This window comes from Suricata suricatta, chromosome 10 (assembly GCF_006229205.1).
Source record: "Suricata suricatta isolate VVHF042 chromosome 10, meerkat_22Aug2017_6uvM2_HiC, whole genome shotgun sequence".
Classification (NCBI taxonomy): domain Eukaryota; kingdom Metazoa; phylum Chordata; class Mammalia; order Carnivora; family Herpestidae; genus Suricata; species Suricata suricatta.
The window spans coordinates 10,128,829-10,154,741 of NC_043709.1; the positions used below are offsets into that span (position 1 = coordinate 10,128,829).

The 25,913-nt window shown below is 58.5% G+C and overlaps 1 protein-coding gene and 1 long non-coding RNA gene across 6 annotated transcripts in view; both read right to left on the reverse strand.

Annotated features, from left to right (window-relative positions):
* Positions 1 to 265: 265 nt before the first annotated feature.
* LOC115305716 lies at positions 266 to 5,311 on the reverse strand. The gene is made up of 2 exons (XR_003914958.1): positions 4,006 to 5,311; positions 266 to 1,400 (listed from the first exon to the last, which is right to left on the reverse strand). It is a non-coding gene; the product is annotated as an uncharacterized LOC115305716 (long non-coding RNA).
* A 726-nt stretch (positions 5,312 to 6,037) lies between these two features.
* CYTH4 (cytohesin 4) overlaps positions 6,038 to 25,913 on the reverse strand; it is a 28,930-nt gene continuing 9,054 nt past the window's right edge. For 2 of the 5 annotated variants that reach the window (XM_029955949.1, XM_029955950.1), the window contains exons 3-15: positions 25,272 to 25,458; positions 23,974 to 24,038; positions 22,841 to 22,907; positions 21,248 to 21,366; positions 19,943 to 20,023; positions 18,666 to 18,778; positions 16,782 to 16,930; positions 11,642 to 11,753; positions 10,191 to 10,267; positions 9,682 to 9,753; positions 9,064 to 9,244; positions 7,824 to 7,937; positions 6,038 to 7,472 (exon numbers count right to left, since the gene is read on the reverse strand). In XM_029955949.1, the coding sequence (XP_029811809.1) occupies positions 7,210 to 7,472; positions 7,824 to 7,937; positions 9,064 to 9,244; positions 9,682 to 9,753; positions 10,191 to 10,267; positions 11,642 to 11,753; positions 16,782 to 16,930; positions 18,666 to 18,778; positions 19,943 to 20,023; positions 21,248 to 21,366; positions 22,841 to 22,907; positions 23,974 to 24,038; positions 25,272 to 25,370 (1,512 nt within the window). In that variant the 5' untranslated portion in view covers positions 25,371 to 25,458 and the 3' untranslated portion in view covers positions 6,038 to 7,209. Of the gene's footprint in view, positions 7,473 to 7,765; positions 7,938 to 9,063; positions 9,245 to 9,681; positions 9,754 to 10,190; positions 10,268 to 11,641; positions 11,754 to 16,781; positions 16,931 to 18,665; positions 18,779 to 19,942; positions 20,024 to 21,247; positions 21,367 to 22,840; positions 22,908 to 23,973; positions 24,039 to 25,271; positions 25,459 to 25,913 lie in introns of those variants that run through there. The other 3 variants (XM_029955948.1, XM_029955953.1, XM_029955952.1) reach the window with 3 other exon arrangements.

Genomic DNA, 25,913 nt, shown 5'->3' on the forward strand with positions numbered 1-25,913 from the left:
TCGGGTCTATCTGCTTAATTCAGTCTGGCGGCGCCCCCCCTCCCCCTTGCTGTCTGTGTTTTAACGAGCCCTCTGGGTGATTCTGATGCTAACATTCCAGAATTACCACTCTGGACTCTGGGCTCCAGACTCCAGGTGGGTGTTCAGAAGTGAGCATTTGTTCATGTTCTAGAAGACAGCTTACACTGACCCAGCCCTTTCGACACATGAATGGATAGCTGGTATTCCGAGCCGGAAAAACCGCCAGTAATCGCACTCCTGAGAAGCCAGATGGACAAGGGTTTATTCGCGAAGATATTTTAGACAATGTATTTATAAATGTGCACAATTAGAAACAATGTAAGTCTCCAACAATAGGGGACGAGGGAGAAAAACCGCCACTTCTCCACTAGATGGTCCGTTGTCATTGAGGAGCGAGTTTGGGCAGAATAGAGTACAGGGCACAGTGAGGGTTTGCCCAGGACTTTTTCCGTCTCAGCGCCAACGGTCCTGTGTTCGAGGCTAGGAAACCCCTGGCCCCGAGGAAGGAGGACAGGTGGCCACGCTACACGTAACTGGCACTAGCTCGGCAATCCAAGTATTTCTGTTCTCTTGTCTCGAAGGGCAGGTAGCAGGCCGGTGCTGCCCCGCCCCCTTGACGTTACATGGCCACGTGACTTGCTCTGGCCAATGAGATGCGAGCCAGAGCGTTGGGTCCTACCCAGTCTGTGTCAGGATGACACTTCCTCAGCCTGGTTTCTTGAATGACTGATACGCGGAGACCGCTGTCCAACCCCCTCACCGAGCGTACAGTGCGAGCAAGGCATAAACTCTTGTGTGCGAAGCCACTGAAATGTTGGGGGCTCTTTGTTACCACAGCATAACTTGGCCTGGCCTGACTGCTGTACGTGGGGCACTGTCAAGTCCATGGTCCAAGGAAGATACATGTTATAAGCTTGTATACGCATTAGCTTTGCCCAAATGTGAACACATCCAACTTATAGGTGAGCCGGGAATAACCTGGAATTTTTATTAATGACCAGGTAGAGGCGTTCTTGATCTCAGGTTTTTTTCTCCCGATTATTGCCTTATCCAGTGTTCTATAATGAGCATATTTTGTTTATTTATTTTTCCATAGGGCACCTTTTATTCAAAAAATACTTTGTTTGGGTCAAAGTGGGGTCCTCTCTGGGCTCTTATTCATTCCATGAAAGTCCCTCGGAGGAGGAAGAGAAGGGAATTAAGGTTTCGCTCCAATGGGAATAACTCCGTCTACCTTGCCGACTACTACGAGGGCCGGATACGAGGAGGCATGCCCAGGGACTGTCAGTGACTTCTGTCTCTGTCTTCCTCATCCGGAGCCTCCGTGGTGGGGCACCCCTTGGACATGTCTCTTCACCCCAGCGAGCCTCTTTTTCCTCCTGAGGAAGGAGAACAGTGGTTTCATGGACCCAGGCAGCCCTGGATGAGGTCTCTTCGCAGAAGCCAAGAGGGGGCCTGTGGACCTGGGAGTCCAGGAGCAGAACTGAAGCTTTGACCCTACCCCGATCCCGAGGTCATCTCTTCAAAAGCCAAAACTGTGGACACTTAACGTCAGGACAAAAGCAGGCACTGGGTGTCCTTTGGAGGTTTGGGGCTAGCACACATGTTTCCTGAACACCTCTGGGGTCTTAAAAAGGCTGGGGTGGTCAGGGAGGACTTCCTGTAGGAGGAGGGCTTCAGCTGATCTTAGAAGGATGGCACGGGCAGCTCCCGGTACCTGCAGAAGTACCCTTGCAAGAAAGCCCCCATCAAGAATGTACTAGTGACAGCTGACATCTGCGGAAGGCATATGGTGGAGTTGGCACACTGTCCTTGTGATCAGCCCACACACTAGCCCTGGGGCAGGACTAGAGGGAACTCACAGAGGGGAAGAGTCACTGGAACTGGGTGGTGGGAGAGGCCTGGGGCCCTGTGCCTTCTGGATAAAACCACTGCCCGTTGCTTCTCTAGGACTTTGTAGCCATAAATCACATCCCTTCTGGCCCATGGGACTCCCTGGACGCCCCCAGGTGGTCTCTTGCAGATATGACCATCTCTTGGGTAAGCAAGCAGATGTCTTGGGGTTCCCCAGGCAGCCTGGTTTGGTCCTACTGGGCGGGCATTGCCCCTAACTCAGCCTTCCAGTGGGATCCCACTTTGGGTGATGATTTTATGGCCACTCCGAATCTGTATGGGTCTCAAGTCAGGTGGCCTTTGTTCCGTGCTGGCGCAGGTCCTTTGGGCTGGGTCATGGTGCCCCTGGGAAGTGGGGAGCTGGGAGGCGGTGCTGGCAGAGGCCCTGGGGCTGGTTAGTGCTCCAGGATTGGCAGCCCTGGTCGTGACCTACTGATGATGGTGGGGGGTGGGGCAGAGCAGGGTGTCTGGGTCCAATCTGGAGCACTGGGTCTTTGTGGGTTGGTTTTGAGGGTCCACTAAGAACTCTGTGGAGAATCTAAGGGGATTCCTGCATAAATAATTCCCTTGAGGGCAAAGTGACAGAGGCCTTAGCCCCTGCCTTGCACAGTGGAGGCAGGAGAAGCCTGGGAAGCTTCTCTATCCCCACGGTCCCATACCCGTGCTGCTCTTATCCAGCCTCTACCTGTCCCTTACCCATCCCCTCCAGCCCCCATGCTGCCCTGTGCCTCCTTAATCCATCCCCACAAGCAGCAGAGGGACTGCCCACAGATGGCCCCCAGCCACCACAGCTTCTGGGCTCCAGGGGTGGGCCAGGCCAGGTGCAGCTCCCTTCGGATGCCCACCCACACTTTGCTGCTCCCCAGACAGGCCACACCTCCGATCTGGGGCTCTTTGCATGTCCCTGAGCTGTCCAGCACATCAGGACTGTCCCTCCCCACCGCCGGCAGAAGGCCTTCCCTTCCCCTATAAGCCCTTCTCCCTGCCCCTCCCCGCAAGCCCCCTTCCCATGCCCCTCCAGCAAGCCCCCGGCGCTTTGCCCCTCAAGGAGCTCATTTGTCTCTCTTCTCTCTCCCCTGCCTCTGGCCTCAGACTCCGACTCATCCATGTCTCCCGCAGCCCAGGACTGGCCTGGAACCAGGTACCGGAAGAGCATATTCTCCCCCAAGGAGGCCCTGTGGAATCTGGCTTTTCTCCTGGAGGGAAGTTGGGTTTTAGGAAGTGAAGGCTGTGCTCACAGCTGCCTAGGAGAAGCCGACTGGGGTGGGAAAGACACTGCCAGACAGGGAGCGGGAGGAGGGGCTGTTGGTGAGGATCGGTCCTCTCTGGTGAATGTGGGTCCAGAGAGGGTCAGCCACGTGTCCAAGATCACACAGAAATTTGGGGCAAGGCTGAGACTTTGGCCTAGATGTGACGTACTTCTTCAGCCCTTCTGGGGAGGCCTGCCTGCAGACTGGCAGAAGGGCTGGGTGTTTGCTGCTCCTGGAGGCCAAGTCCTCAGGGCCCAGGGCTGGGGTGGAGGGGTGTGGCGGGGGGTGTAGGGGAAGTAGGCCTTTCATTGAGAGGAAGGAGGCGCTTGGGGCTGGCAGCCAGGGTGGGAGGAGGCCTGTCTTTGATTCTCTGATGCTCACACTTTGTGGACCCCTGGGGAACGCCTGAGTCATCGCTGAGCTGGCAAACATATTTAGCTCCTTTCATTGTCCCTAATAAATCAATTTCTCCAGGTCTCTCACACCTGCCGCTAGACTCCTGGCTGCCTGACCCCATCTCCTGCCTGCTGGCATCCGGGCGTGGGGCCCCAGTGCCAGCTCCCGTCTACCAGGCCAGAAGCGCTCCCACTCCCCAGCTGCAGGGCAGGCCCTGCCTTGCTCTTTCCTCCTCCATCCTGGGGCCCTCGTCCCTCGTTCTGTGATGGGCTCTGTCCAGCCCAGTCAGAGCCTCCTGACAAGGGGCACTGTGGTCTCAGAGACTCAGGGACTACGGCATTGTCCCCATGGCTCAGTCCCTGTCTGGGCCCAGCCTCCCTCAACCTCATATCCACCTGGCCCCCCTGGGGCTTGGGTTTGGGGCCCAAGGGAGTCCCGGAAGTACCCGGCCTGTTGTGCATCCTTGTCCTAGCTCCTCCTGGCTCCGTTGTCTGGAAAAGCCAGCCTCCACTTAGCTTATCTTTCGTGGGCACCTCTTCCAAGAAGCCTTCCAGATCTTCAACACTCTTGACCTCATGAATCTTCCTTCCTCCAATGGCCCCAGCTTGTTCTGTACCGTGAAAGCATGTGCCCAGTTTGCCTTGTAATAATAATAATAATAATAATAATAATAATAATAATAAATGATAGCACTTAACATAGCTGAGTAGGTACCCAACACTGTTCTAAGTATCTTGCATATATGAAATCATTCCCATTTTATAGATGGGAAGTCTGAGGCTCAGAGAGCTTAGGAAACTTGCTTAAGACACAGGGTAGAGTTAAGCCTTGAATGGAGCCCCTCTGGGCGGCTCTCACTCCTGCCTCCCTGTGACCCTTCACAGTGAGTGGTTTTTGTGGCACCTTCTCTTCTCCCCTCTCCAACAGTCTCAATCCATTCCGGGGCAGGGGCTGCTTTTGTGCCCATGTCTGAGACCCCCTTGCACTGGGAAGTCCTCACTAAAGGTTTGTGTCATTGAAAGCATTTGGCCCAGCCCATCAGGGAGGAAGATCACATCCAGAGGGGCGAGGCCACTAGTTCAGGGTCCCAGAGCCAGAGAGTGAGAGAGCCAGGGTATCTGACTCTGGGGCTGAACAGGGGGCCACTGTGCCCAGCATGCAGAGGGCACGGAACTGAGCTCATCTGTGCCTGTGGGTGTCTCTTGGGCTGCTGGAGCCTGCAGAGCCTCGTTGACCAGCTGCTTCCCCTTCCGGGAAGCCCAGGCCCAGGCTCTTCTCCAAGCAGAGTTCCCCGTGCCTGCGAGGCACCGCCGTGGGGGGGGCCTCAAGTCTAGCTCAGTCTTGGAGCCTCTCATTCATGTGTGGTGGGAGCCCCCTGCTGGCCAGAGCGGGTAGTGGCGGAACGGCGGGGAGGTGGGCAGAGGCCAGCCTGGGAGGAGCCCGGGCCAGGAAGTCAGAGTCCTTCCTGGATTGTGACCGGGCCCCGCCCTCCGGCCAATCCCCCCACCCAGAGCAGCCCCCGGCCCGAGCCTCCCCGCATGTGGGCCTGCTGATGCTGAGGCCCAGCCGGCCTTTGCAGTTGATTTGAATCTAACCAAGAATTATTATGCACTTCATGTGTGCCAGGCACTGAGCAGTGATTGTGAGGCCTGGGAGGAGTTCACAGGAGTGTGTGTGTGGGAGGGGGGGCGGGCTGGGGGGGAGATGGGCAGCAGACATGAGGTGACCTCACTGCAAAGGACCTCAGGCCTGTGTCCTTTTCCTGACCAGGCTGCTAACAGATACTCATGCACAGTTCCTCTGCCCAGCCCAGCCCTCCCCTGGCCCTGGGTTCCCCTCTGCAGCAGCACGGGCCGCAGCTCTATTGCCACGGTCTTTGGATGCCTGGTTCTGAGCAAGGATCCGGGTACATGGTAGGTGCATGGGATGCAGAAACTGATCAGTTCAGCATCTTCAGGTCTTCCTGGGGCAACTCGATGGTGGAATTTCGGGCAGGGGGCTGGGTTCAGGTTGGGGGGGCTGCCTCGAATCCTGGAATTCAGAATCACCAGGTTGTTACCCCCTGTGGGCTCATCCGCTCCCTCCCCCCCGCCCCACCCCGTGTCTGGAGCTACTTAATATCATGGAAAGTACAAATAAAGGAAGGTTCCCAACTTCAAGATCTGGAACACCCCAAGTGACTACTGATACCAGAGCTGTCCGTGTGTCCTTCCAGAAGCAGGCTCATTGCCTACCTCCCGAGGCGGCTGCTCATTCTCTCTTCGGACCGCACTGCCTTTGGGGAAGTTCGTTGGTCTCTTCCTGGCCTTGGCAGAGCCTTTTCATTGCTGCCCCTGCTCTGAGGGACCTCTGTCACAAATCCAGCCTCTGGGGACATCTGTCCACTCTTCTCTGTCTGGCCCTCCTACCTCCAGCTGGGGAAGGGCCTGGGCGGGGTCAAGGCGGCAGATGCGATCACAGGGAGGACAGACCCCCACTCCCAGAGTGCGTCTCGAGCTTTATTCTCTCTTCTGAGTGATTCCCAGAACAGCCACTCCAGCCGGAAAATCACTGCTTCTACCCTCTCAGTGGTGGGGGAGGGGCCTGAGGACAAGAGAGGGAAATGGGTGGACCGAGGCCACATGGCCGGTGTATGGCAGTGGTGGGGGAGGACCTGGGAGCCCATGATCCTCCGCCCAGGGCTCCTTCCATGACCCCTGGCTGTCCCTTCAGGAGCCCCATGGGGTGGCAGAGGTGGCATTCAGCTCCCAGGCCCACGTGGGGTCTGTGGAAGTCCTCAAATGTCCTCCCAGACCCGCTGCAGGGGCCCAGTCCACACCCACTTTGGAAGCACGTCACTGGCGGGCACTGGCACACCTCCAGAGACGAGGATCTCACCACTCACAAGGCAGCCGCCTATCCTGACTCCATGAAAGGTGTGCCCGCGTCCGCGGGGGTGGGGGGGTGGAGATTGCCCCCCCTCCCCTGGGGAATCCACCTAGCTCTGGCTCGCCCACTCAGGCTGGCAGTGGGGTGGAGGCACCCCTGTTTCCTGCCAGGGAACTTCCCTCCAGGGACTCTCCCGGCACCAGGGTGAGGGGGTGAGAAGGGCTTCTGAGAAGGAGCCTATTCCAGGCCTCCTCCTTCCGGCTGGGCCCTCCCTGGAGGCAGAGCTGTCTGCCTGTGTGCTGGGAAGTCAGCTCAGCCCTTGCTGGTGCTGGTCCTAGTGTGCTGGGACCGGGCGGAGGCAGCCCCTTACCTCCCCTTGACCCCTGTGAGTGGCCTAGCGGGGCGGAGGTGGCAGAGACTCTGCCACAAGCTTCTACGCCACTCACTGGCACGGGCGCCGCCTCCAGGCAGCCCTCCTGGTAACCACAGTCCACAAAGCTCTCTCTTCTTGGGCTTCTTGGCTGTACCGCCAGCCCTGCCTGAATACACCTGCTTGGGATGCCTTCTGCCACTTTCTGGGGGGGGTCCCACTTGCTCCTCCTCCAAAATGGACATCCTTGAGATCGGAGTGCACTCTGCTCTTGGCTTCCTGGTAGCCTTCCGTCGGAGCCCCTCCGCTCAGTCCGCAAGCACAGACCTCTCCTGAGGCTGATCCAGTACACTATGATCCTTCTACAGAAAGGAAGGAGTCCGGAAGGAGGAAGGCGGAGCTTGTGCACCGCTAAGCTCCCGCCCCCCGGGGCTGGGGCTGCGGGGGGCACAGAGACAGGAGGGGGCCACGTGTTTCTATCCAAACGCTGCAGTTTTCTAAGAACCAGAGGACTTGGCAGATGGTACCGCGCAGGCTGGAGACGGGAGCGGGTGCTGGGCTCCTGGCCCGGCCCTCCCGGCGGCTCCCAGCGGTCCGGTGCGGTGTGCATGTCCCTCCCGCAGGGCCGGCCAAGCCACAGCTGAAGACACAGGAGGGGCTGGCTGAGGACCCCCCTGGGCAGGAAGAAGAGAGGCTGCCCTTACCAAGGGCAGGGAGCACTCAGGAACCGTACTGCTCCTTCTTCTTTCGGGGGCTGACGGGTCTCAAGAGTACAGGCGATGTTCAACAGAAGCGGAAACTGAGGCCCATGGGGAGGACAGGGTGGTGGGTTCTGGGGCTGGTTCCTTGCTGCAGGGACTCGGGGCGGAGGGCTGGGGCCTCAGTGCCACCCCTGAGCCCTCCGATTTTCCACCCACCCTCCTGAGCCCTGCCCCCGACTTCTGTTAGCTCGCAGTAATGGGGGCGGGGGGATGTCTGTGGGCCAGGGAAGGGTGCCCTGGGTTGGGAGCTGTGTCTCTCGGTACCGCAGGTCACGGGTCCCCCTGGGCACTGCGTCCCGGGAAGCTCAGTGCTTGCTGGCAATCTTCTTCTTCCGAGCAGAGACGAGGTCATAGAAGGGGACGCGGGTGACGCTGGCTCTGAAAGGAGAGTGGGTGACAAGATGTGAGGGTTGGGCCGGCTCCTAAGGGGCCTCAGCTCCCGGGGCTTGTACGGGAGCCGGCCAGGGAGGAGACGGCGAGCCCTGCCGAAGGAGAAAGGCCAGATGAGCCCCCCACCGACCAAGCTACGGTAGATCTGGCCTGACCCAGAGTCCGGTGGGCAGGGCGGGAGAGGATGAGGCCGAGAGCCTTGGGAAGATCTCTGGACCCCTCTTCGGGCCCCCAAAGGAGATGCAAAGAGTCCAGGTGGAGACAGCAGGCCTGCCCAATGGTCTGGGTCTGCCCGCCACGGGCTGTGTGGCCGGGGGAGCCCCTCCCCCATCAGGACCTCAGGTCCTCATCTGTGAAATGGAGCAAGAGTGGGTCTGGTCTGGCCGCTTCACAGGACTGCTGCCAAGCCTTGAGGGGAGAGGCCCCGCAGGTCCCTGGGACATGGCCCCTGGCCAAGTGACTGCTCCCATGTCTTCCTCCGGCTGACGGGTCTCCCCATGGGCTGCCGCCTCTCCCCTGGCTGCCTTCCACCTGTCCCTCCACTGCCCATCTCAAAGTTAGCCCCTGCACCATGGCCTTTTCTTACCTGGCCACACCCCTACTCTGTTAACCTGTCTGCGGCTCCCCAGTGCCCCCAGGAGAAACCAGTCGCCTTGGTGACCAAGGCCCTGCTATCCTGTGGGGTCTGGTGTCCCACTGGCGGGTCCCTGCAGGGCTGGATCCCTGCGTCCTGTCATCTTTGCCCGTACCGGTCCTTCTGCCTCTCCCTCCACCGCTCTTTCCAGGGCCCCTTTGCATCTTGATGCCAATGAGAGCATCATTCAAGAGCGCCTGTCCCGTGCTAGGCGCTGGGCTGAGATCTTTCTGGGCAACAGCTCCTGGGGGCCTCCCACCAGCCCGTGAGCTTGGGGCCTCCCTTTCCTGAGCCCCGGGGCCTGGCACTGTGCCCAGCACACGGAGGAGGTGTTTGCAGACCAGAGGCCAAAGGGATTGGCAAACTGGAAACAAGAGGTGAGATTCTGGATTTTGCCCCTTGTACAGACAAGGCTCAGGGAGGAGTAGGGGGCTTCGGGAAGGGACAGGCGACCCAGCCCCCACCCCTGCCCCCACTTACCGAATGGCCTGAATCCACTGGTCGCGCTCCTCGGCGCTGGAGGCGGAGATTCGGTAAGACTCATGCTTGCCCTCCACCACCTTGCCCTCACCGTCGGTCTTGCAGGCCTTGATCTTCTGGCCACGGCAGCTGGGGTTGTAAAGCTCCAGGCAGAACTGTGGGGGGTGCCCGGGTGAGGGCCCCGCAGGGGTGGGAGGAGAGGGCGGTCGGGCAGGGCTTTCCTGGGGGTTCTTGGAGGACTACACGTGTGGGGCTCAGACGAGCAGCAAGACACGCCCGGCCCAGGGCTGCTACCGCCTGCTCATGTGGATGTGCCAGAATCGACTCAAACCCGCCATTTCCCCTAACACCCCCAGTAGGCAGCTGGGGAAACTGAGGCTCAGAAAAGGCACAGAGACTTGCTCAAGGTCATCAGCCGGCATCAGGCATCTCAGAGACTAGACCATGCCATGGACCTGGCCCCAGGATCCACAGCCTTGGGAGGGAGACTGAGGCTACCCTGAGCCCTGCGGAGGGCTTCCTGGAGTGCCCAGCCCAGCCGCCCTCTCCCTGCACCCCATTTCAGAAATCCCCCCCAGCCGCTCAGGTCTCCGAACCCCCTCCAACCGCGACACCTACTGGCTTCTTGGGGTCGTCCACCTTCTGCACTGAGAGGTTCTCGAGGGGTATGATTCCTCGGGGCTCCTTGTCCTATGGGTGGATGGGAGGGAAGGCCAAGGTCAGCAAAGGGAGCCTTGGAACCCAGGGCAAGGAATGAACTTGTGGGGCTCCCTAAACCCAAAAAGGAGCGCACCCATCTTCCCAGACTCGGTCCAGCCCTGGAGGGGGGAGGGAGCAGCAGGTGGAGAGCATGGGCTGGGAGTTAGGAGGCCAGACTGTTAGCAGCCGGGGGGGGGGGGGGGGGGGGGGGGGGGGGGGGGGGGGGGGGGAGGTCCTGCCTTAGACCTTGGCCTTGCTCCTCCTCTCTTCTTTGCAGCCCAGGTCCCGCCCCCACCCCCAGCCATCCTGCTCCACCATGAAATAGGTTCGAGAGGGGCTGAATGATCTCAAAGGGGCCCCTCGCTCTGTCGGCTGGAATCTGGCAGGGGTGGGACGGGGTGGGGGCAGGCTTCAGAGACCCCGCTCACAGTGGTGAACTCGAAGTAGTAGAGACAGTTGTCCGTCAGGATAAACCAGCGCCGTTTCCACGTCTTCACGCGCCCGCCTGCAAGAGGCCAACAGCAGAGTCGGACTTCTTCCTGGGCCACAGACACTTCCTTCCGTGGAAGAGCAGGGCCTTGAGTGCGTTCCTCTGTCCCCTCTGCTGGAGCCTCCCGACCCCCCAGCCCACCACACTTTCCCCCACATCCACCACCTTCTCACTGGGGGCGCTGCTCACCCTAGGCTTGCCCTGAGCCGCCTGACCTGGCATTTGAGGCTCATGCCTGACAGGGCCCTGGAACAGCGGCAGCAGGTCACCCCTAGTGCTTTTCTGCCACCCTTCCCCCTCCGTCGGTTCCTTGGCCTGCTCCCCACCCTGACCGTGCTCAGCATTCCATGTTTCCCTTGCCAGGCAGTGTTCTAGACGCTTCTAGAAAATATTTGCTTAGTAATCTTCAGAACTACCTACGAGGAGGGGCCCATCAGTAACCCCATTTTCCAGATGCAGAGACCCAGGCAGAGGGAGGCTAAGTTGTCCACTCGGGGTCCTGCAGCAGAGCTGAGACTCAAACCCAGTGTCCCATCTCCAGATCCCAAGTGCTCGGCCATACTGCTACACATCTAACCCTCACAGCGACTGTGATCCCCATTTCGCGGCTGTGGAAACTCAGGTTGAGGAGCCTGACCACTGGCCCGCACGTGGAGGAGCTGGGATTTGTGACTCAGAGCCTCCTGGGGGCTGGGCACAGCCAGCGGGGCCAGAAAGGACCGAATGGCCTGCAGGAGGGCAGCCTGCCGAGCGGGCACGCAGAGATGGAGGTCCTGGACGGGCACCCCCAACTGAGCTCTCTGCTCCCACACGAGGCGTCTGTCTGTCCTTACCTGGCTTAGGACGCTACTGTCCCTGGCTGGGCTGACTGGGCCAGAGAGGCACCCAGCCGTGTGCCTGCACCCCTGCACCACCCCGGCTCCTCCCTGCGGGCGGGAGTCCTCCCTGCCCTAGGCATGCTGAAGGGAAGCTCCCCGGAGCCACATCCTGCCCACTGCCTCCACATCCTTCAGGGACGCCCAGCCCTCTGCCCACCCAAAGCTGCCACTTTGTTGGCTGTGTGGCCTCAGACAAGGACCCTAACCTCTCTGGGCTGTGCTTCCTCAGAAGCCCTCAGGAAGAAAGACCCCCAGGTGAAGGCCTCTCATGCCCCCTTCCGGCTTGGCCTTCCGCTCCCCTGCTGTCCCTCTCACTCCCAGGACAGACGGATGGATGGAGGGCTGGGGCAGACAGCCGGCTGCCCTGGGGGTCAAGAGACCTGGGGTTGCCCAACTCCACCCCCGAGGCCATATGTCAACGTGCGTGTGCGTGTATGTGTGTGTGTGTGTGTGTGTGCGCGCGCCCGGATGTGCCCGCTGTGTGCCAAGTGTGCCTAAGTGTGTGCCTCACCCAGTTTGAGCAGCCAGCCCTCGCGGTCGGGGTTGAAGAAGGTATGAGTGAGGTCATTGCCATCATCCTCAGGGATGGAGAAGGGCTCACTCTTGATGCTGTCGAAGAGGTTCTGTCCCCGGAGAAGGGAGGGAAAGACCTGGCTGTGACGTCCATCCCAGTCCGGGGCTTGGGCTCCCTCCCCCCAGCCTGTGGGGCCTCAAACCCTCCCCGCCTCCCCTACCCCAGGCTGCTGGTGCGAGCCCCGCCCACACGTTAGGCTTCCCCTTGGCAGGTGGAACAGAGGCAGCGGAGGTGGTGGCCTCCCCTGTGACCCTGGCCTAAAGCAGGCTGGCAACTCCTTACTGACCAAGAGGATGATTGGCCCCATCCCCCACCCGAGCCCCCTTCGCTGGAGGCCCAGCCGGCAGCACGGAATAAGAGCCAATCAGCACGGGCTTTGGTGTCAGGCTGCCTGGGTTAGAATCTCAGCTTAGTCAACTTGATGGCTGTGTGATGCTGGGCATGTTCCTCAACCTCTCTGAGCTGCTGGTCCACATCAGCAAAAATGGTGAGACTGATGCTAACCCCCAGGAGAGACTCAAGGTGGGATGCCGCACTCAGTTCTCAAGGGCAGAGACCTGTTCTGGGTGGGCTGTGATGGCAGGGGTGACAGTTCCCAGAAAACAGATTGTGATTCTCCATGTGGGACCTCCTAGCCGTTAGAGCTGGTGCAATACGGATGGAGCACCCTTGTATGGTAATGAGTTCCTCGTCACGGGAGGTATGCAAGCCAGGGCTGAACCCTCGCTGCGGATGAGTTGTGGATGTCCACACCGTGTATCATCCCTGTGCGTGCTGAAACCCCTACGGCAGGCCACTGTGTTCTAGGATCAACCTGCCCATATTTTCCAAGTGTTGGGGAAAACATTCTAAACTGTTTCTGCTAGTGAAAACCACATACATTATCTCGAGGATAATGAAGCCATTTCCTTCTGTTACATTTGTATGCACTGCTGTTCAGACAGCTTCCTTGAGGTTTTAAATGAAAAAATCTCACAAGCCCCGTTTGATTCCCCCAAAGTTTTAGAAATGGTGTTTGCTGGTTTTTAAACGGGTCTTTTGTGACCTGAGTGAGAGCTCAGGGGTGGGGGGTGGGGCATTCCACCCCCACCGGAAGCAGGTTTTCCTGGGTTTGATGGCGGTGTCTTCTGGCTCAACCTGGCTGTGGGGGTGGGGGTGTGTAGGGAAGGGCAGGGACCCCTCTCTCTCCACACCCCTAGCACAGCTGGGAAGTCCCTCCTGCCCAGGCCCGGCGGGGCCCCGAGAATTCCCAAGGGGTGTTGGCGGACTGAAGGAAGGCCAGCGGCAGGAAGGGCTAGGCTGTCGGCATAGACAAACACTCGGGAGGCCCAGGAGGCTGGCAGGGAGGCCGATGGGGGGCCTCAGCCTCCGCGATGCCCACAAATATCGGCTTGCACATTCTGCCCCCACACGGGAAACCGCATTTCCTGTATCTTGTAAACACCAGCTCTTTCCCTTAAGTAAACACCCCTGCGCAGTGCTGCTGAGCCTGGCTGGGTGGACGTGATTAGAAACACAATGGCCACCTTCCAGTGGTTTTGCTGGTCTCTCTCCACCCCTTGTTCTCCTCTGGGGACCACACGTGCATACACTTTCTGTCCAGGGGGACACCCACGGCCCCCACGGCCCCAGGCTCCAGGAGGAAGGAAACAATTCCCATCTGGCCAATCAGAACATTTGCTCCTGTGGGCCTACAGCACCTGGCTCAGAGAGGACACGTGACCCACGTCAGCCAATAAGACTGAATTCTGGGACTTTAGTATTCACTGCTAAGCAAGAGTGAACCCTGGAGCTGCCTGGGCCATCTCTACTGTAGCCTGAAAAGAGTCTTTGTAAGGGGGAAGCCAATGTAGGGGAGAAGGGTGCTGAGAGGCGGAGAGACCAGTCCTAAGTCACTGAGCATCTGGATCTAGCTGAACCTGAAGCTGATCAATTTGAAGCCAAATCGATCCCTGATCTTTTCTATCACATGAGTTGAGATTCCTTTGTCCAGGAAGCTGGGAAACACACAGCCAAGTCTTCTATCCCCAAATCTTGCCTTCTGGTCTCTGCAGAAGGAAGGACCCCAGAGTCAGACAGACATGGGTTCAAATCTGGTCTCCTCCTGAACTATGAGACCCTTGGCCACCTACCTCTCTTGGAGGACAGTTTCCTTTGCTATGAAGTGAGAAGGGCACTGCTTGAGGTCTCCAGGAAAACTTAATGAGAACATAAAGTGGCCAGAACTGGGCCTCCGGAGACGTCTGCTCTGATAGAGATGTCTGGAGAAGGACCCAGGAGGTCCAGGGCTACCCACAGCAGAATGGACCCTGTCCCCCTGCTCGAGCCTCACTTTCTCCACCTCTCACACTGGAGAGCAGGAGGCCAGAGAGCCCTCCTCTTGGGCCTCTCTCCTTCCCCTCCTCCACCGGAGCTCCCTCTCTGGGCAGCTCTCTCTAGGTGAGTGGTTCCCTCCTGGCCAAGTGCCAGGAGCCTGATGTGCATAAACTCTGCTTCTCAGGGAAGTGACCTGAGGGCAGCAGCATCTGCCCACTTTGCAGATGAAGAAACTGAAGCCACATCCCAAGCCACACAGCCATAGGGCAGAGCTGGGATTTGATCTCCCATCCCGAGTCCACACCCTGTGCCTCCGCTCTGAGTCTCTCGGGCATTGCGCCCCGTTCCCATCGGGACAGCCAGGATAAGATGGGCTCAGCCCGCCTGTCCCCTGCCTCCCACAGTGCACCTCTCCAAAGCCTTGCCCAGCCGCGCACCCTATGGTCTGTGTGCTTTCCGGGAGGCGGGGGTGGGGGGGGCGGGAACCTCGTGTTAGGTAATGTACCTGTGTTAATTTCATAAATCAGGTCACTCAAAAGTGTGACGTGACTGTGGTCTCAGCAGGGCCCAAGCTCCAGTACCATCGTGGGGAATCCTTCCTCAAAGTGGCAACGTTGACTCTCTGAAAGGTGCTTAAAGCTGAGCTCTTGCTTTATGTAGAGGGAGGAGGGGGGCTGGAGAGAAGGCAGGCAGGTGCCCCCCGACCCACACAGCACCCCAGATTTCTGCGGCGAAAGCCCTGAACGGCAAGAACCAGGCCTATGTGGTTCTCTCTGCAGCCTGGGAAGCTTCTGGATTAACTAGCCACTCTTAACTACACAGGCCCTTTGCTAAATCCCTTACGTTTCTACACTAATCCTATGAGCTGGGAGCTCAGAGAGGTCAAGCCTCTTCTCAAATGTCACAGAACCATTGAGAGAGCGGTGAGCCGGGACTTGGATGTGGCTCGGTCCCCCCCCCTTCTCTGGGCCTGCCCCTCTCTCAGTGGCCAAGGAGGGTCATAAGCCCTTCCCAAAGCTGCCAGGCAGAGTGTGAGCTAAACGGACACAATGCGCCCTAAGTCCCTAAGAGAAGAAAGTCACAAGCTCTAGACATATGTAGAGCATTGTGATGAACAAAAGACTCGAGCTGGGGACAGTATTGAAGGAGGGAGGTGTGGCACAGGGGCCTGCTGGGCTGCCTGGCGTGTCATTAACTCACTACCTGCCGGACACGGTGTGCCCAGCTTCGCGCCCGGTGAGCACCGCGATGAGATGGATTTCCCATTTCCAAGTGCATTTTGTCTTTTGGGCGTTCTGCTAAATGCTGGGGTTTTTAAATTATGATTACTTATTTTCAGTGGTGACACAAAGCACCATTCAGAGCCTGGGCTACGTACCTGGCATGGGCTCTGCCCTTTACATTTTTATAAATTGCTACTCACAGCAGCAGCCCTGTGACGCAGGCGTCATTGTCCCTGTTCTCCTGGTGGAGAGAACTGAGGCTTGGAGAGGGTGAGTCATTCCCCAAGGTCACCGGCAGGCAAACCGGGGAGACGGGATTTGACTTGAGCTCTAACCAGCTCTGAGGCCCTCGTTCTGTGTTGTGGCTCTTTCCTGTCCTTGGGACAAACGTCCTTCTCTGGGGACCGGGGAGGGTGGGGGCTAAGGGCGTGGCAGCTCTCGAACCCAGACGGGCATTGGGGTCCTTCCAGACCCAGGCTTCCCTCCAGACTTCTGCGGCTGGAGGTTCCCAGGGTGCTAAACGGGGAAGGTGGGGCCCACACCCTTTCCTCCCCTCCTGCCAGGCTCTTACAGGGAGGCAACTGGGCCACCTTTAGTCCTGGAAATGCACTGCTGATTCACTACTGCTGCACCGGGCTCTGAATCTCACTCCTGTGTTTACAAGTCCATGCCTAGCTCTGTGTGACCCCGAGCCAACGGGCAGACTCCTGAGGTTGTCATTCAAAGCCTTAGGGGCTCTGGCCCCACCTTGCCACCTGCCCTTGTCCATACATATCCACACCCCACCCAGCCATTCTGGACATTTCTGCCTTTCCCAGCTAGGCCAACCTTGGGATCTGGCTGCTTCCCTTTCGTGGAATGTCTCTTCTCTGCTTTGCTTTGTGAAGAAAACTCCTATTCAACTGTCAACACCCAGTTCAAAAGTCCTCTCCTCTGTGATTTCTCCCAAGAGGACACCCTTCCCCAGCCCCCAGGAGACTGATAGCAGTGTCCTCTGTGTTCCCGTAGTCAGGACGGCTTGAATCACACAGGGCTACAATCCACATATGTATCACCTGCCCACCAGACCCTGAACTTGGCCTGACTGATTCATCCATGGGGGCCCTGTGCCGGGTGCAGGGCCTGGTGCCTTATGGCAGGAGGGGGGCTGTCTGACGAGGAGACAGGATGCCTGGGTTCTGCTCAGCTCTCCTTTCGGAAGACCTCAGGTTCCTCCTCTTGGAAGGAGGGAAGGGTGTTAGCAGAGGCTGAGGATTTTGTGCTCCGACACGCTGAGAGTCTAAGAATCTGGGATTCCAAGCAATACGCCTGAGTTGCAGAAAGGCACCCTTTCTGGGAGGTGCAAATGATGGGTGCCCTGAATCCCCCAGAGGATGAAGTCTGGGAGGACCTCCCGGGTGGTCTGTATCAGACCTCCCCCTCAAGATGAGGGCCACTCAGGAATGCCCATCTCCCGACAGTCACCAGGCCGGGAGCGGGGCACAGCTTCCCCCTGCAGTGGGCCTGGGGACCAGGGGGGGCGGCCGTGCCCCTCTTACCCGCAGCTGCTCCTCAGGCAGGTCACCGCCATCATTGATGCCGCGGTTCATGGACACAAAGCGCTCGAAGGGCGGCCTGTCCCGGACGTTGGGATTGTGGAGGCTGGTATTGAGCATGATGATGGAGAAGGACAGGACGTAGCAGGTGTCTGCGAGATGGGACAGGGGTCAGAGTCCTAGCCCCAGGCACTGTCCCCTCCTCTCTCCCCGACCCGTTCAAGGGACCCGTCATCGGCCGTCTCTGTCCCCAAAGGTCCACGCTATCCTGGTGCGCTATCAGGAGCCTTGGCCCTGCCTCCTCCCCACTCTTCCTGGCCTCCCTGCTCCACACTTAAGCTGCTGAGCTCCTGAGGCTCCCCCCTCCACCCCCCTGCACTCCCCTTCCCACTTCTGCCTCCCACCCCGCCTGCCTTTCCCCTTCTCTATGCTTCACATTTCAATCCTCTTCATTCAGCTGGAGCTCAGGCCTCTCCCCCCAGCCCCTGCCGCCTCCTGCCCACTCTGTTCTCTCCCTCCAGAACTCCTACTGTTGGCCATACTGTTCAGGGCTTAGTCATGTTCTGCTCGGCTATCCTGCTGGCCTTGTGGGCTCCTGGGGGCCCCCAAGCTCCTGTTCTGTTGTTCAGACTTTGCTGAGTGTGGGGGTGAGGCTGAACAGAGCGTTTGGGAGGAAGGTGACTGCTCCCTGAGGCGTTTTTAGTCCCCGGTCCAGAGTCCAGCCATGTGTCCCCAGCTCTCGGGCAGGACTTGGGAAGGGAGCTGGCCTCCCTAAGCCTCGGCCCCCCGGCACTGGTGAAGAACCTGAAGGATCTTCGTGTTCTAGAACATCGACGATTCTACCTCTGAAAACAGGGGCACCTCAGAGAGCCACATAGTAGGTTCTGGTAGGTGCTGAGCTCTGCATCCCTCTACCAGCCCTGTGAAGCGAGTATTGTTTCTAACCCCATTTTCCAGAGCTGGAGACTGAGGCACAGGGAGTTAAGGTATGTGGTCACGGTCACAGAATCATGTTGTTAGACTGGTTCAGATTGGGCGCTTTAAAATGCCTTCCTCCCCGCAAATCTTTGTCGTGTGCCCGCGGAGTGCTTCGGACTGCTGTGAACCAGCGCGTCCCCAAGTTGTGCAGGGCTGCCAGGTCAGGCAAGTGTGCTCCAGGACCTGACCACGGTCACACGGGTGTGGTGCCCGTGGACAAGCCCCATCCCTTCTCGGAGTCTGTGTTCTCTGCAGAGAGGAGGAGGTTGTTGGCCTCCGACAGTGGACACAAGGATTAGATGACTTTCTGCAGGTGGTCCTCAATTAACGGAATTCATTACTGGTGTTATGATAACTTCAGGTGCACAGAAAGAGGCGGGACAGGCCTGTTCTGATGCTGTCTCGCCCATCCCACGGGGGAGGGACGGCGGTGGTGGTTTGGAGTGTGATCTGGGTTGAGATCCTTCTATACACGCATGCTCCCTGCGTCCCGCACAGGGTGCTTCATGCTTCTGGCCCTGCCTCAGATGAAAACTCCTGAACCCAAGGTCCTTTCTCCCCCGACTTCCTGCAGAACTCCTATCTACCCTTTAAAGCCCTGATCAGACACGGCTGCCTCTGGGAAGTCCTCTTGGATATGCCGACTGCCTGTCACCAGAGGGGGTGGAGGTTCCGTGCCACACTTCCTGCCTCCTGTTCCAAGGACCACGCCCCGAAAGCCCCCAGCAGCAGAAGGCCTGGCAGAATTGACCCTCATTGAAGACTCGTGAAGAAATCTGGGCTCCCAGGGCCTGGGTGCTTGGGGAAAACTGCAAGGGATTGGGGGGGCCCATGGCGCCCCGGGGAGGAGGATTTGTGCCCGTGGCTCCTGGGGGTCCTGGAGCCCAGGGTCCCATCCTGCAGCAGCACCTGTGGACTGGAAGACGCCTGGGTTGCAGAGACAGTATCGGGTGGCAAAAGTCTCCATCATCCGGTCGATCTTCTGGGCCTCGCCCGGCAGCCGGAAGCTCCACAGAAACTGTCTGGGGAAGGAATGGGCGACAGGTGGGCGGGGCTATCAAGGTGCGGTTGTTGGGGGGGACCCCAGACAAGCTGCCTGTCTCTCTAAGCTGCAGTTTTTCGGGAGCGTCTGCCCCAGGCATGTACGGTCATGGAAAGGTGCCTTTTCCTTCGAAGTATCAGAGCTCAGTGGGGGCGCCCCTCTGTCCATGTGGGGCCCGGAGCCATTTGTGGGCCCTCCGCCTCGGCCCAGGAGGGCCTCTGCCATGGATCTGGCTGGGGACCCTGCTGCAAGAGCCATCCCCTGGCTGGGCTTCCCGTTCTCCAACTTAGTTCCCTGAGGGGCAAGGACCGCCTGTGGCCGTTCCCCCCAGCCCTCCTGCCGGGCCTCACACAGGCCCCGGGGTGGGGGGACCCTGGGACTGCCCAGTAACGAGTGAAAGAACGAATGAATGAACAAACAGATGAGTATTGGGGACTCCCACCCCCAGTCCCCCTCCCTTAAAGAACAGGGGAACCGGAGGGGAAGCCACATTGCTCAGAGCGTGGCGGCTCCTTCTTTCTGTGCCTGGCAAACTCCTCATCATCCTTCAAAGCCCAGATCAAATACCCCCGTCGGGAGCTGAGGCCCCAGGCATCCCCCTAAGCAGCGAGACTTACTGAGCCAATTCTAAGCACTTCCTCCTTTACTCGTCACAGCCTTATGACTTTTGGGATGATTATTGCTCCCATTTACAGATGAAGAAACTGAGGCACAGGGGGTTTTGAGCGCACGCACGCATGTGTGTGTGCATGCACGCCTGTGTGAGGCTTTCACAAGGGTGAGTAGCAGAGCTGGGATAGGCACCGGGCGCTCTGGGCTCGGAGTTCAGTATGTAATCATGAAGGGGATACCAGTAACGCTGTACTAATAAAATAAATAAAATCCTCATCCCCAAAGCTGTGGGGCGGTAGTAGGAATAGTCACAATCGTCACCCTAATTAAATGTCGCTACAATCACGTCACGTAGCAATGCCAGGAGCGGTGGCTGTGACACACCAGACGCTGTTCCCGGCCGTGGGTACTTTCAGTATCTCATCTGTGCCCCTTAGGCCCCCCTCTTTGCTCCCGATGTTTGAGGGGTTCTGGACCCCCGCCCAAGCTCCGCCAGCCCCGAGGGTTGGGCCCAGCGCTCCGGACGGCTCACCTGAGGGCCTGCACCAGGTTGAGGTTGGCGAACTCATGGCAGTCCACGAAGGCCTGGAGGACCTGCAGGTTGAAGGGATCCCTGGAGAGGGCGGGAAGGAGGGCACAGGCACTTGGAACTTGCTGGCGCCCAGCGGCTCCAGGGGGCAGGGGCTTGCGGTGGGGGGAGGGCTGCGAGAGGAGCGCAGCGCATCCTCTTCCAGATCCGGCCACGGCTGGAGCGCCCACATCCATCTGAGCGCACATCCCCCCACCCCGAATGTGCCCATGCATGTCCTCACACGGGAGTACCCCCCCCGTTGTCCCCCAAGGGTCACCAGCAGTGTCACTCCAGGAGGGAGGGAAGGGAGGGGGCACTCTGGCTTTGGAGCAGCCAGTCCTGCATCAAATCCTTCCTCTGTCACTTCCTGCCTCGATGACCCTACTCTAGCCACTGGACCTCCTGGAGCCCCAGCGTCCTTGTCTGTACAATAAAGAGAACCATGCCCATTCCTGTTACTTCCTTCTTCCCAGCTCAAATCAGGGAGTTCTGCCTTTCTTGCATCCCCTGTCCTGTCGGGAGAAGGAATGTGTCCCCTGGGGAGCCTGGGAGAAGGGTTGCTGGTCCAGCTGCTCCCTGGTTCCTTACAGCCCACTGCCCCTCCCAAGAGCCAGAGGGGCCCCCTTCTCGCCCCACCTCCTCACCTACTCTGTCTTCCCTCCCTTGTTGCTTCTCATCTCGCCAGCCTGACATTCCTTGAGCCTCTGCCCCAGGGCCTTTGCACAAGCTGTTTCCTTTGTCTGGAATGCTGTTCCCCCAGATGTCTTTCACTGCTCACCTCCCTTAAGTGTCAAACATCTCTTTCTCTATGAGACCCCTCCTACTCACAATATTTAAAGTCACGGCCCTTGACCCTCCATTCCCAACGCTTGTCATCTCCCTTCCCTGCCTTATTTGCATTTCAAAGAACTTAACATTTTCTAACATCTTTTACATAGTTGGGGATCTGTCTTTCCCGCTAGAATGTACCGCCCTGAAGGCAGGAGTTTTGCTTTGTCTTGGTCACTAGTATAAATCCAGGGATTTACCACTGCCTGACACACAGCAAATCCTAAAAAATATCTACTTGTTGAACAAATAAGTGAAGGAAGGAAGGCGCGCAGGCAGGCTTTGGTTCAGAAGGTGGAGGGGAGTGATCAGTGAGCCCTCTGACGCTCCCAGAGTTACGACTTCCCTAACATAATCGCTCACTTACCTGTGCGCATGCGCGCGTGCACACGCGCACGCCCTCATTCCCTATCTCCCTGAGGCCGAGCGCCACCTTACCTCTCCCCCAAGTACACGCCGATGGCCGTCTTGTTGAGGCCGTCCCCCTTGTATAGGAACCGGGCGATGTCCTGGACGTCGGGGTTCAGCAGTTTGTGCTCAATGAGGTACTGGATACCCTGACGGTGGTACATGGAGCCCATGATCAGCACCCGCCGCCCCCTGACATGATCAGCACCGCCCCCCCTCCAGCAGCAGGCCTGAGTGGAGGGAAGGAGGGAGGGGGTCCCCGTGGCCAGACTGTGGGACAGGCTGTGGGGCATTGGGACCTGGCATCCTGACATTGGCTGGGAAGCTGTGTCCCTCCTTAACAGAAGCTGCCACTGGAAGGTGGTGAGGTCCCCATCAATGGAGGCATGCAAAGACTGATAGCATCCTGCAACGGGCCAGGTTCGTGCCAGGCGCTCCCCGGGTCCCCTTCGGTCTGACACTGATTATATTGTTCAATGATTCCATGAATTTATAATTTTAAGAATCAATGAATGATTCAGCCATTTCTTTTGTCCCCTTAATATTCATATATTTAAAAATAGAGTTCCATTTTTTTCTCACAAGTAATCTATGTCCATTGTATAAGAAATTAGCAAAAAACCCAGCCGAATCAAAAGGAGAGGAAATTGTCGAGTCCCACCCTTCAGAGGGGGAGAGCTTCCTTCCCTTTCTCCGTGAAACCTGCTTTTTCCTGATTTTGACAATATCACACACGCCTCAGGACCCAGGCGCTCAGAACCTGGCCTTCGAATTGTGGGAGTTTGAGGGGTCGGTCTCCGGTTTTCTGTGAGGGCCCCTTCGTGTCCCTGTCCCTCTTGGGGAAGAGGTGGTTGGAAGGTGGGGGACGGGTTGTGAGGGGCTCTCAGTGACAGGCGGAGCGTCCTGGGGACTCCTCGGTGGCCCCTCCCAGGTGCTCTGGTGGGAGTATGAGCTAGTGTGTGTGGACCTGCGTGTGAGCGTTTGTGTGTGTGTGAGCGTGTGTGTGTTCTGTGTGGCTGGGGCAGGGGTCTGATTCCCGAGGCTGTGGAAGGTGGGTGTGTGACATTGTGAGCCTGTGTCACCACGATAAGGAAGAGACAACCTTCCCACCCAGAGCCTTGATGACCGGGACCCTCTCTCCGTGTGTCAGCCTGTGGCTTCCTCCGACTTTGTTCAAGCAGGAAGGGAGCTGGCTGTCACCTAGCTGGGTGAGAGGCGGGGCTGGGGCTGCTCTGAGGCCCGGGGAGGGGTGTGTGGGGGGAGGGACAAGAGTGGCGGCAGCCCTGGGCGCTCCATGCCAGTGCCCTGTGGCTGGCTGCCCCCCAGCAGAGAGGCTGGAAGACACTTCTGGAGACTGAGCCCCAGCATCTAAGGGGCCCCACTGTCCGGGGACCTACTTACAAAGGAGGAAGCAGAAGCTCAGCCAACAGACTCCATGTCTGTGCACCTCGTAAAACGTGGCCACATCCACCTGGCTCCTACCTCGTGCTCTGCCACCAGGCTACAGAGCACTTAAGCCTCGGCAGGCTGTGGGACATGGGACAAGGTGCTGAGCTCTGCTGGGCCTCGGCTTTCTCATCTTGAAGGTGGGCATCGTCAGCCTGAGCCCCCGCAGCGACCTACCTTCATGGGGTCCATGTTGAACTTCTTACGCCCAATGCACAGCTCCTTCTCTTTCTGGGCCATGCGGCTGCAGGAGAGAAGATGTCAGTCCGGGCCACCCCGGGACCCGGGGCACGCCCCCACCGCATCCCCAGAGATGCTTTCCTAAGCTACGGCCAATATTCCCCAAGGGCCTCCAAGTGGAGTCCTCACACCTTGCACTGGAACCGCCTGGGAGAGCATGAGAAATGCAGGGTCCAGGCCCCGCCCAGAGCTACCAAATTGGGCTGTTCCCATGGGGTTCTGGGGCCGTGGCCTTGGAAGCCCAGAGCTGCTCCAGGGAGAGCATGGAGAGGGGCCCTGTGCTCCCTGTGGGGGCAAGATAACAGGGAGGGCGGGGGCGGGGGCACAGCCTTGGAGCCCGACCCCTGGGGCGAATCCTGCTCTGCCGCTTTGCCGGCTTAGCCACAGAAGGTGAGTCACTTCATCTCCCTGGGACTCAGTTTCCCCATCTGTAAGATGGGGATGATGCCGTCACCTGCCTCCCAGCATGGCTGAGAGGTTAGAGAGCTTCCAACAGCTTGGTGGCAGGGGCTCTGTGAATGTTCTGTGGTTGCTGGGGCTGGAACAGGGGACCCGGAGACTCAGGGCACACGTGTGCGCCTATGTGCATTTGTGCGTGGGGCTACAAAGGTGATCAGAGACCAAGGGGTGGCAGGGGCGGTAGGGGGTGATTTCCTGAGACAGTGTGTAGGCGTCAGCGCCTGGGGCCTCAGGGGATTAGGTAGGGCCCAACTTCTTATTCCCCACAAGTGGGGAAACCAAGGCCCAGGGAGGGGCGGGGACAAACACCATGTCACAGAGCTGAGCTCTCCTCTTGCTAGCCCATCCCATGGTGCTCCTGGCCGGCGACTGATCAGGGGCTGGAGGAGACTTCAGATGGAGGGGGTGGGATGAGTGTCTGTCCAGAGAGGGGGCTGTTGGAAGGAAGGACCAGCCCCCAGCATGAGATGGGGTCTCAGGCCCTCCCTGCTGCCTCTTCCAGGCAGATCCGGATTTCACCAGGGCTCCAGGCCCGGGTATGGCCCCTGCTCCCTCACGCTCATTCCCGGTGCGTGACATCCTTCCCGGGGTCCCCTGGCCTGGCCCCTCACCTCTCCTCCGCGTTCTCGAAGCAATCAATCTGCGCAAACACATCTGCGATCTCATCCTTCAGCTTCTGTGGGGCGGCAGGGGGTGCGACAGGGAGGGACAGTCAGGGACAGAGCTGGGGCAGAAAGGCTTTCCCGACCCTCACCACCCTCAACAATGACTTCCATCCCTGGGCTTCAGACCACTGCCACCCCACCTCCCGACAGATCCCTTTCCCAGATACTTCTCTCTTTCTCTCTTTTTAAATTTTTAACGTTTGTTTATTTAGAGAGCCCAAGTGGTGGGGGGTGGGTAGAGAGAAGGAGAGACAGAATCCCAAGCAGGCTCTGACCATCAGCGCAGGACCCCGATGCGGGGCTTGAACTCACAAACCGTGAGAGCATGACCTGAGCTGAGATCAAGAGTCAGATGCTTGACCCACCGCACCCCCCAGGCACTCCCCTCCCTTTCCCAGATGTTTCTTATCCTCCAAATCCCACGCCAGCCTATTGTCTGTTGATGCCCAATTCCCCATGGGCTCCTGTTCCTTGGGGGACATGGTCTTCAAGTCCCTACCCTTAGCCCCTCTCTACTTCCAACCTCCCCCCTGCCCCCTGCAGCTGTGAAGTCTCCTGCCTTCTAGCCAAGTCCACCCGACAGGCCCTCCTACACTCAGCTGCCAGCTTCTAGAAGCATAGCTTGGAGAATGCCCTTCTCCAGCTCCTTCCGTGGCTCCCTCCTGCCTCCCCAGCCCCGAGGAACGGATTCCCACCTTAGGACAGGGCCCCAACTCCTCTCTGGCTTCCCTCCTCCATCCATTTACTCTGTCACTCACCCTTCCCTCAGGGCCTACTATATGCCCAGTATTATGGGGACACCAGGGTGCCAGACAGTGCAGGCTCTCTGCTCGGGGACTTTGCCATCCCTGTGGAATTTACAGAAGAGGGCGCTGAGGTGCAGAGGGGTGAGGGGACGCTTCCAAGGCCGGATTCCAAGTCTGTGCTCTTCCTGCTCCCCTGGAGCCTTTTTTATCTCGGCCTTGCAGGAGGCGCCCAGTGGCAGAGGACGCCCTAATTTTTCCAGCCACGACCACTGGGCCGACAGGAGAGCGGCACCCTAGCCCCTCCTCAACTTCCCCTGGAATCTGAGGGCTGAGAATGGTGGCCCCAGGGCTTGTTCGGGAACCCAGGGGGCAGCATGGGGCCTGGAGACCGAATCTGAGCCCAGGCAGCATCTGTCCAAATGACCTCGGCCATGTCACCGAGTGGCTTCCCCACAAATAAAATGGTGATTCACTCGCCAATATTAATTGGGCACCTACTATGCGTTGGCTATGGAGCTGGGGGTGTGGTGGTGGGTAAGACAAACCCACACTTTCACGGAGCTCACGGTCCAGTGGGGCTGGGATCATGGTGGCCATGGGCAAATGAAATGACCAGAGTAGCTACCCCGTAGTGGGCACAGCGTAAGGGAGAGATTTGTCCAATCATCTTGGGGTACACCTGAAACTAATGAAACAGGGTAGGTCAACTATACCCTAATAGAGAGAGTGATCTCTGATCATTCATGTAATGATGTGATGTAATGAATGGTACAGGAAGAGCCTGGCACATAGTAGGTCTCAATACAATACTTGCTGAGTGAATGATTTTGTATCTTAACTTTCCTAGGGACGCATGTGTTGGCGGGGGGGCAGGGACCAGCAACCACAGCCAGAGTGGTCAAGGCAGCCTCTAGGAGGCAGCATTTGAACCAAAAATGAAATAGTAAGAAGGAAGTGCCACAAGGAGAGCCTGGGAGGGTCCCAGGCCACGGGAACCGTGCGTGCAAAGGCCCTGAGGCAGAACTGAGCTCAGTAAGCTCCAGGAACAGAACCAGGGCCTGCCTTAAAGGAATGACAGTATGGGCAAGTGCCGGGCACACACTGGTGTTGTCTTGATGCAGTGGCTTACATTTCTGAGGG